At 32.6% G+C, this 11,225-nt stretch overlaps 1 protein-coding gene across 4 annotated transcripts in view; it reads left to right on the top strand.

Annotated features, from left to right (window-relative positions):
- LOC103601127 (uncharacterized protein KIAA1109) overlaps positions 1-11,225 on the top strand; it is a 127,838-nt gene that overhangs the window by 107,525 nt on the left and 9,088 nt on the right. For all 4 annotated transcript variants that reach the window (XM_008585505.1, XM_008585508.1, XM_008585507.1 and 1 more), the window contains 8 exons: positions 185-335; positions 763-920; positions 1,052-1,244; positions 1,460-1,677; positions 4,201-4,452; positions 5,144-5,347; positions 7,596-7,790; positions 8,234-8,368. In XM_008585505.1, coding sequence (XP_008583727.1) covers positions 185-335; positions 763-920; positions 1,052-1,244; positions 1,460-1,677; positions 4,201-4,452; positions 5,144-5,347; positions 7,596-7,790; positions 8,234-8,368 — 1,506 coding nt within the window. The remainder of the gene's footprint in view (positions 1-184; positions 336-762; positions 921-1,051; positions 1,245-1,459; positions 1,678-4,200; positions 4,453-5,143; positions 5,348-7,595; positions 7,791-8,233; positions 8,369-11,225) is intronic.

Genomic DNA, 11,225 nt, shown 5'->3' on the forward strand with positions numbered 1-11,225 from the left:
TATTAAACATTCAGAAAATGGTAACTAATATTTTAGAGGCAATATGACAACTATTAAACATTAAGTTCTAATATAAAAATATCATATTTTTACTTTTTGAATTATAGTAATAAGAGTAGTTTTTGCTTTCTAATCTGCTTAGTATTTATGTGAATGAATGCATATTTGACTTTTCTATTTATAGATTCACTTTCAAAAACATCAACTCCTTTTAACAAATCAAACAAAGCAGCAAGCCAACAAGGGACCCCATGGGAAACACTTGTCGTATTTGCTATCAACTTGAAGCAATTAAACGTTCAAATGAATATGAGTAATGTAATGGGAAATACAACGTAAGCTATTCAAATACAAAGAAAATATATTTAATCATTATTTGTAATTTTTCTTATATTGTAGTAAAGTAATTCATAATCATTTTTTAATGCTGAAATGTTTGAGACAGTAAAGACAGTAGATAAAAGATAAATTGTTTCATCCTGAAAATTGCCTAATCCTAAGGATACTATAATATAAAACAGCATGAAATATGTGTTCTAAAAAGAGGAAAAATTATAAGGAAAATGTAGTGACTTTCTAGCTAGGAAGAAAACTTCATCATCAATGTTAATACTCAAACATTTACCACACTTCTTATAAGAAATGCATTGTTTTATTGTTAAACTTGACCTTTTATTTAAATCTTCTGATTTAACTCCTGTTTTAATTTATGACATTGTAAGCCATATATCTAACTAATGACCTTTTTTTCCTTTTTTTTAGTTGGACAACTAGTGGTTTGAAGAGCCAGGGCCGTCTGTCAGTAGGAAGTAATCGTGATCGAGAAATTAGCATGTCTGTTGGTCTGGGAAGATCACAGTTAGATTCTAAAGGAGGAGTAGTTGGAGGGACCATAGATGTCAATGCTTTGGAGATGGTTGGTATGTTGAAATTTTACAACTGATCTAGCATATCTTAAAAAAATATATAGGAAAAGGGGTTTTGAAAATTTATTATGATGAGTTTTGCCCATAGACATTTCTATGACAAGTAATTACTGTTTCTATTTTAGCTCATATTTCTGAACATCCAAATCAGCAACCCAGTCACAAAATTCAGATTACTATGGGTTCTACTGAAGCTCGTGTTGATTACATGGGCTCAAGTATCCTCATGGGTATCTTCAGTAATGCTGATCTTAAGCTTCAAGACGAATGGAAAGTAAACCTGTATAATACACTGGATTCAAGCATAACTGATAAAAGGTATTTATTAAGACATTACTTTTGAATACTCTGTGTGACTGCTGTTAATCTATTTTTATCCAGTGAGAAAACATATGCGATTAATTTTTTCTGCAAAATGATTTTATATTATGCAGTTAATATGAATGAAAAAGCTGGGTGGGGAAGAGAATTTTTCTTGTACTTTTTAAATATCTTCTGTAAGATATATGATAAATTTCTGCTTTATGCTCTAGTGAGATTTTTGTCCATGGAGACTTGAAATGGGATATTTTCCAAGTAATGATATCAAGATCAACCACACCAGACCTAATAAAAATAGGAATGAAGCTCCAGGAATTTTTCACACAGCAGTTTGACACCAGTAAACGAGCTTTGTCTACCTGGGGACCAGTTCCTTATCTTCCACCAAAGACAACAACTAACAACCTAGAGAAAAGTTCACAAGAACAATGTAAGAATTAGAATTAAACCTCTCTATATATGCTTTTATCTTTCAATAAATATGTGTTAAATTCTTAATTAAAATAATAGTAACAACAATAATCTATATGTCATACTTACTTACAATGTAGCCCATAGACTCTTCACCCCACTCACTCAGCAAAGGACCTGATTTTCTACATGCCAGTGGACTTAGAGACCATCATTTGGGAAGTCACCATTTATTATCTCCTCCCCCTACCACAGCTCATCTGCAACCATACCCATTCCATACTCTCAAATACTATGAGTATTTATGACAATATCATGTTCTGGTTGAGAGCATAGGGTAAGGAGTCAGAATGTCTGAGTTTGGAGTTATTAGCTGTGTGACATTAGGCAGATCATTATTGTCACTCAGTAATTCAATCAGCAAATATCTATTCAGCAACAACCATGTACTTAGGCACTGTTCTGGGCACAGGAGATCTAGTGGTAGACAAAGTCTCTGCCTTCATGAAGCTTACATTCTAATGGAAAAGACAGAGAGACCACAATTAACTCACTAACTAAATATATAAGATAATTTCAGGTAGAAGTGCTGAGAAAATGAACAAAGTAGGGGAAAGACAGATAAGGTATGAGAGAGCTATTTTAGAAAGAGTGATCAGAGAAACCTTTTCTGAAGTGGCATTTTAGCAAAAATGTGAATGAGTGAAAGAACTAGGCTAACATCTGAGGAAAAAGACAGAGTTACAGGCAAAGGGAGTCATTGAGGGGTCCAAAGCTTCTGCAATAGGAACAAACTTAGCTTGTTTGAGGATCACGAAGGTGGCCACAATGGCTGGAACAGAATGAGCAAGGAGGAAAATGTTGGACATAAATTTCAGAGAAGTAGGCCTCAGATAAGATTTTTAATATTATGGGTAACTATTAGAGAATTTTGAACAAATTTTTATATAATTTGATTTATTCCTTTTTAAAGCATCACTTTGGTTACTGTCTAGAGAACTGATTATATAGTCAGTTAAGAATGAAAGTGAGGAAACCATTGCAATAGTTACCATTACCATTGTTGCATACTGTACATAGTTACACTACCATCGTAAGGAAGGAATTGCAAGAGTGCAGGCAAGAGGTAATAGTGGCTTTAACTAGAGTGAGAGAGGTAATAGTGGTGCAAAGTAATCAGAATGAGTTATTAAAAAATAACTTTTTAATATCACAGGAGCAATACATGTACATTGAAAAAAATAGAAAATACATTCAAACATAAAATATAAACGTCATATTCCACCCAGAAAACATTACTGTGAACACCTTAGAACATATACATCCAGGTATTTTTCTATGCCTCTCTATATATGTGTGTACTTTTTACCAAAAAATCATTCATAGTTTTGTCACCCTTTTCTGCTTAACAGTGTCCAACTTTCCATTTTGCTAATTATTTATCTCCTCTAGCTTTCAAAGCATATTCAAATTTCCATAATTGATTTTAAAATATGATTTTAAACTGGTTTTTCCAAATCAGGATACTCAATCCAAGATCAGAGGTTAAATCTAGCTATGTTCCTTTATTCTTGTTTAATTTAGCATGTTCCTTTTTTTGTATGACCTTACTTGTTGAAGAGACCTGTGCCCTACCTTCTAGATGTTTTTTAGTTGCTTCCTTGTGGTGTCATTTATCTGTTTCTCTAGTCTCCGTATTTCCTTTAAGCTAGAATTGATATACAAATTGAGGGATGTTCTGCAAAATGCCTGGCCTGGATTCTTCAAAAAAGTCCTTGTCTTGAAAAACAAACAGGCTTAGGGAATTGTTTTAGATTAAAAGAAATGTACCAGCTAAATACAATGCATGATCCTTGTAGAATTGTAATGAGAGGTGTGGAAATCAGGCATAAGGACATTACTGGAATAAGTGGGAAATATACAAACGAATTGTGTGTTTGATTAGTGCTTTTCAAACTTTAATGTGCATCTGTAACACCTGGAGGTCTTATTAAAATGCAGATTCTAATGCAGATATGCTTAAGAGTCTGCATTTCTAGCAGCTTCCAGGTAATGCTGATGCTGCTGGTCCTCTGACCTCACTTTGAGTAGCAAATGTATAGAAGAGTAAAAAGCGATACTTAAAATCAGGGGATATGCATTTGATTTCTAGATCTTCCAGTTACTAGTTCACCTAACTCCTCAGTTCTTCTGCTTCTTCACTTGAAAAGAGTCAAGATAAAATACCTAGTTTACAGAATTATTGTGAGAATTATGTAATGTTTTAAGCAAACTTTGTGAATCATTAATCATTACAGAAGTGTTAGCTGTAATTACTGTTAGCAAGTTACTACTTTCCTTAGCTTTATCCATCCTCATGCAGCATCTTTTTCCAGAGTGTCTCTTAATTGGCTATTACTTAATGTTAACCAAGTGTTGGACATTTTTTCATCCCTTATCTGAGTCACTTTCAGCTATAGAGAGTAGCCACCTGCTGCCACCCTACCCCATTCAGGATGCTCATGAGGCACTTCAGGATAAATGGTTTTTGCTTTTCTTGCAGTGCTTGATGCAGCTCATCATCGACATTGGCCTGGAGTATTGAAGGTGGTATCAGGATGCCACATATCCTTATTTCAGATTCCATTACCAGAAGATGGAATGCAATTTGGAGGATCAATGAGCTTACATGGAAATCATATGACACTGGCTTGTTTTCATGGTCCAAATTTCCGTTCAAAATCCTGGGCTCTTTTTCATTTAGAAGAACCAAATATTGCTTTTTGGACCGAAGCTCAGAAAATTTGGGAAGATGGTAAATGACACATTTCCAGCTTTTACTTGTTCCTATCTTCTGATATGAGTATAAATGATAAAATAATTTTCCTTTCTCATATCTTTTGTCTGTTTTTATTATATTTCTGAAATCCATCTCTATTTGTTATCCTATGCCTAACATAAGAGTTGACTACCAATTAGTCAATATCTACAAAGTCTAGAACATGTTAAAGGACCTATTTCTGAACTTGCCATCTTATTCTCTTTTTCTTTCTTAGGCAATTAAAGTTTCTGCTGCCGTGGCTGACCATAGTCATAATAATAGTTACTGCAAATATTTCTTATAAGAACATGAAGAGACGACACATAGTGGTAGTGTGAGGAAACTGTATGCCAGTCAAGACTATAATACAAATTTTATGGGCAAGACTGTGCTTTTACCTATTTACAGTGATAAACCGAGTTCCTTTGAACTTTAATTTCTTACTTGTTGGTTTCTTAATGATGAAGAAAAAAATGGTTGGTGTTCTTCATCTTAATGGGCATAAATCCATTATAACTAAAAAAAGAATTATTTGTTTTTTTCTCATTTATTTTTCATTTTTATAGCCTTCCCAATCTATGTATGACGTAGCTAAATCTATTGCTCTGAGGCCACAACTACAGTATTTTCTTACATCTAAATATAGATTTTTACTTTAAAAACTTTTTTTTTCCTTTTGCTCTAGGTTCTAGTGATCATTCTACATATATTGTACAAACATTAGATTTTCATCTGGGTCATAATACTATGGTTACCAAACCATGTGGTGCTTTGGAAAGTCCTATGGCAACAATAACCAAGATAACAAGGCGCCGCCATGAAAATCCACCACATGGAGTAGCAAGTGTGAAAGAATGGTTCAATTATGTTACAGCCACGAGGAATGAAGGTTAAAAATTTGAGTTTTGGAGAGATTTATTTTCTTTTTTCTATTTTGGGTTCTGTTGACTGTGTTTAGAATTTTTGTGGAGAGGTAAAGTTTTCATTTCTATAAACAACTATCATTTTACTCCTGCTGACACAAGTAACGATTGTTTAGTAAATGATTCACCACTATGGTGGTACCATTTCTCATAGACTCAAGTTATTTTATTTTTTAAATTTTTTTATTTTGATTTTTTAATGTAAAAAATGACAGTAATTTATTTCTAGATTAATTTTAAAGTTAAAAATTATATTTATAATGTACATAACCAGCATAAATAAACTATTCTATAAATAGCTATTGGGGATAATGGAAATTATGTCTGTCATCATTCACTGGGCACTTGGTTACCTCAGTGAAACTGAAGAAGGAATCTGAAATAGAACTTTTTCTTGCTATGTTATATGTTTCTGTTATATTTGAAAATTTTAATAATAGTCTTGTTTTACCTTTTTTAATCTTGGAGAGGAGGTATACAAAAGGCCTGAGGGAAAAAATTACTTTTTTTACAGTTACCTTCAAATAAATTTTTTCAGATATTTATTATACTAAGAATGAAGGTAGCTGAAAAGTTTAATATAGAGAAAAATAATAGTTAGCTGTAGGAGAAAATTATAAAGATGACAGATGCAGCCCTAGAGAAATTAAGTAACTTGTCCTCTAAGAACATACAGCTTTGTGGTAGAGCCAAAATTTGAATTCATATCTGTCTGCTTTCTATTTCTATACTTTACACCGTTATGTTATACTGCCTCCCTATGTTCTATTCGCAATAAGGGATAACTTTTCATTAACTAATATAATTAAGGGAGAGAAAAAATACTATATCATAGTAGTTAAAATAGACCTTTAATGAGCTGATAATTGTTGAAGTTGGGTGACAAGGTACATGAGGGTTTGTTATAGACTCAAATTTTTTAGATATAAAATGTTTTTGGAAATACTTTAGAAATTTTTGGAAAATAATATTGGAAAAAATTTTTGTAGTAATGATAAAAATTGGAGATTTGGGGAAGTTATTACACAACTAAATAATGGAATGCCACAAACTTAAGGTTCAGAATGGCTGTAACAAAATGAAACTAATATTATTCCTATCATGTCATAAGTTTAAAGGGAGTGCTTTTGATGAGTTTTTTTCATTTAATTAGATACACCAGTATTGTGATAATGTGGTCATGGTAACTCTTACTTTATGGTTGTTTGAGGGTTTTAGTTCACAGAATTGCTTTTTGCCAATTATCTCATGTGTATTGTAAAGCTGAGTAGATTGAGATATGTCCAGGCTTGAACATTTTTCTTAAAAATGACCTTCTTTCAAAATGAAAGAGAATATGACTTGGGCCCTGTATAGAATAGTTACCATGGAATAGGCGACCCCAGGAATTAAATAAAGACTACTAAAAATGTTCAGAGAACAAGAGAAGAGAAGAAAGTAAATTAGATTATGCCTGTTTTTACTATTCTACTTTTCAAATAGGGATTTTGGGAAAGGGGGTTCTTTTCAGCTGGAATACTCTCTGGGGGAGTTATTAGCATTTTGAATTGCTGTCTATGTACCTACAAAAATACTCATTTTTATAAGACAGCTATAATACCATATATATTAGGGAAAATTACAACTTTTATCTGATTTCAAGGTGAGGATCATATTTAATCTCAAATTCTGTAAGAGTAAAGTCTTCAATCTATAGAGACTTTTGGGCTTAATGGAACTCTTAAGTCTAGACATGAATTCATTTTAAAGTTTAAGAAACTAAAACCAGAATTTATTGGGTTTATCCAAAATCACATTATAAAGCTTTGGTCTTGAGAACAGTGATTTATTTAATATATGAGGGTATTTCAAAAAGTTCATGGAAAGATATTATCCTTTCTATTTTTTCACGAACTTTTGATGTATTCTGTGTGTTTGTATGTGTGTGTATTTTTTAAGTCCAAAATCACATTATAAAGCTTTGGTCTTGAGAACAGTGATTTATTTAATATATGAGGGTATTTCAAAAAGTTCATGGAAAGATATTATCTTTTCTATTTTTTCACGAACTTTTGATGTATTCTGTGTGTTTGTATGTGTGTGTATTTTTTAATTTGATTCTTTCCAACTTTCAAAATGGCAAAAGTTCTGTGTGTCATAGTGTCTTGAAAACATAGCTTATCAATGCCTCTTTATTTAATTTTACTCTTATTGTCTTTATCATTATGCATGTAGAGCTAAACCTACTTCGTAATGTTGACGCTAATAACGCGGAGAATAGCACTACTGTGAAGAATTCTAGTTTGTTGAGTGGATTCAGAGGAGGTTCTAGCTACAACCATGAAACAGAGACTATCTTTGCATTACCAAGGATGCAGCTTGACTTTAAATCCATTCATGTTCAAGAACCACAGGAACCTTTGTTGCAAGGTATATGAAATACAAGGTATAAGAAATAATAATTCAATGCAAGGTATAAAAAAGGAACTTCAAAGTACTGCTGTCTTCCCACGGGTTATTTTTGAAATATTAATATAATCTAATGAAATTGATTTTTTTTAGGTTTAACTGATTAATTTTCTTACCAGCTATATCACCTCTGACAAATTAACCTACTTGTGCCTTTTTCTCCCCAGTAAAAAGGAGAATAATAATTGAACTTCATTTACAGGGCTGTTATGAGGAATAAATGACATGTACAAGGAAAGTGCTGAATAAACTATCATCATTCTATAAATCACAAACAGAAATTACTCATTTGTATAGTTACATTTCAAGTGGGTACATTTACATAGACCTATGTAAATCCTTATTAATGGGAAGGGGATTCATTTCATTACATCTTTTACTATAAAAGAACTTTACCTTTGCAGATGCCAACCTGAAGCCAAAGGTAGAATGTAGTGTGGTGACTGAGTTCACTGACCACATCTGTGTGACTATGGATGCTGAGCTCATCATGTTTCTCCATGATTTAGTGTCAGCTTATCTTAAAGAAAAAGAAAAAGGTGGGTAGCATATTATTTTTATTATTATTATTATTCAGGCTGTAGGGAAGGCAGCTGTGAATGCCATTTATATTGATTTTTATGGTCTAGTAATAAAATAAGTGGATGCTTCCTTCCTCTATGAGTTGCAGATGTCACTAAATAACGTTAGTAAGACTCTGTGACAGTCTTTCACAGCCTTTCTTTTTTTTTAGATATGCAGCACTTTTTTTCTAACCATATCTCACACTGAATGGTGTTTTATATTTTACAAAGTATTTCCATATACATAATCTTATGTGCATTTGCAGGTAGGCCTTGTAGAAGAGTCTTGCAAAATAGGAAAAAGTGAGAAAATATTGCAAATCTAAGTGAAGTGACTAAAGAAACAACTACATAATAAAGTAGCATGAGTTACTCGTATGTACATTATTGAGAAAATGGAATGAAATAAGATGAATCTGTTTGGAATGCAGAGAATATTTTCTTTTAATAAATAAATTATTTAGACGTCAGTGGTCGTTTTTTTGTTTGTTTTTTGTTTTTTGCATGAGCTAGCTAACATTGGTTTATTCACTGGAAACTTAAATGTTTACCCATTGAGAAACATGGTAACCTGAATATCTATCTAGAATTGGTTGAATATATTAGTACTCTGTAGCTGTTTAAAAGAATGAGGTAGCAATGTCAAGGGTTCAGATCCCTTTACTGGCCAGCCACCAAAAACAAACAAAAAAAAGAATGGGGTAGTTTAGTTTGAAATGTAATGATATGGAATGCTCTCCAAAATATATGGTCATTTATTCATTCAATAAATGTTTGTAGTACAATCATTGTATACTTATTCAAATATCAATATACAGTGGTAAAACAATAGGTATGATTCTTTAAAAACTGCTTGGAATAAATGTAATTTGTTCAGGTCACACTATAATATTGTCTCATTGTTTTTATGAAGAAAAAAATATAAAATTTGTCTTTCTTATATTTCAAAAATAAAAGATCACCAAAAGACTGTTTAGAGAGTGCAATGGTAGCATAGCATAGATTGAATTGCTCTTTCATTACTAATCAATAGAGATGTACTAACAATTCAGTGAGAGAGTAAAATCAATAATGATGGCTGGGAGAAATCTATCAAACCTTAGTTGAAACTTCAAGTAAAATGGCCAAAACCATATAATAGGCAGTATTGTATATATTATGATTAGATCTAATGTTCACATACAGCACCAACATATACTGGTCACTGGTAATCCTTTTGTTTTTCCCTCTGCCTTAATATTTAAACTTAATGTAGAAACAGACAGATTCTAGCTAGGTAAACCTGTGAAGTTCAGAATTCTTTCTAGTCTACCTAGATTTGAAAGCCTGCCAAATTTATTTGTCTCAGGTATTATGAGAAACCTTTGTCATTTTTTTAAAAGGAATTTATTTTTTAATTGACATGTATTGATTGTACATATTTATGGGGTACAGAGTTAATTTCAGTACATACAGTGTGTGATGATCAAATTAGCATATTCATCATTGCAAAACTTTATCACTTCTTTGTGATGAGAACATTTGATCTACTCTTCTAACCATTTGAGTACAATAAATTATTGTTAATTATAGATACGTAGCACTACTGTACACCACTAAAACTTATTTTTCCTATCTAGCTGTAATTTTGTGCCCATTAACCAACCTCTCCCTCTCCTCCCACTTTCCCCCTCCCACCTTCGCTCTCCCCTTCTTCCATCTCCTCTCCCCACTTTCTCCCCTCTCTTTTCCCTCTCCCCCTCCCAGCCTCTAGTAACCACATTCTACTCTTTACTTCTATGAGCTCAACTTTTTTAACTTCCATATATCAGTGAGAACATTCGGTATTTATCCTTATGTGCCTGGCTTACTTCATTTAACCCAGTGGTCTTCAGTTCCATCCATGTTGTTGCATATAACAGGATTTAATTCTTTTTTATGGCTGAGTAGTATTACGTTGTGTATATATACATTTTCTTTGTCCATTCATCTGATGACGGACACCTGAGTTGATTTCATATCTTGGCTACTGTGAATAGTGCTGCAATAAACATGGAATGCAGATATCTTTTCAGTATGCTAATTTCCATTCTTTGCATTAACACCCAGCATTGGGATTGCTAAATCATATGGTAGTTCTATTTTTAGTTTTTTGAGGAACCTCCATACTGTTTTCTATAATGGCTATGCTAATACATTTCCATCAGCAGTGTATAGAGTTCCCTTTTCTGTACATCCTTGCCAGTATTTGTATTTTTTGTCTTTTTGATAATAGCCATTCTAACTGGGGGGAGATGATATGTCATTGTGGTTTTGATTTGCATTTCACTGATGATTAGTGATATTGAGCTTTTTTCATATACCTGCTAGCCTTGTATATTGCCTTCTGAGAAATGTCTATTCAGGTCATTTGCCCATTTTTTAATCAGATTATATGTGGCTTTTTTTTTCCCCCTGTTGTTTCAGTCCCGTATATATTCTGGATCTTAATCCCTTGTTGGATGAGTAGTTTACAAATATTTTTTCCCATTCCATAAATTGTCTCTTTGCTTTACTGGTTATTTCCTTTGCTGTGCAGAAGCTTTTTAGTTTGATGTAATTCCATCTGTCTATTTTTGCTTTTGTTGCCTCTGCTTTAGAAGTATTCTCCATAAAAGCATTGCCTAGACCAATGACAGTGTTTCCTCTATGTTTTCTTCTGGTAGTTTTAGTTTCAGGACTTATATTTAAGTCTTTAATACATTTTGAGATGATTTTGGTATATGGTGAGAAATGGGAGTCTAGTTTCATCTGCATATGGATATCCAGTTGTCCCAGCACCATTTATTGAAGAGGCTGTCCTTTTCTCAGTGTA

Source organism: Galeopterus variegatus, unplaced genomic scaffold, assembly GCF_000696425.1.
Source record: "Galeopterus variegatus unplaced genomic scaffold, G_variegatus-3.0.2 Scaffold3600, whole genome shotgun sequence".
Taxonomy (NCBI): domain Eukaryota; kingdom Metazoa; phylum Chordata; class Mammalia; order Dermoptera; family Cynocephalidae; genus Galeopterus; species Galeopterus variegatus.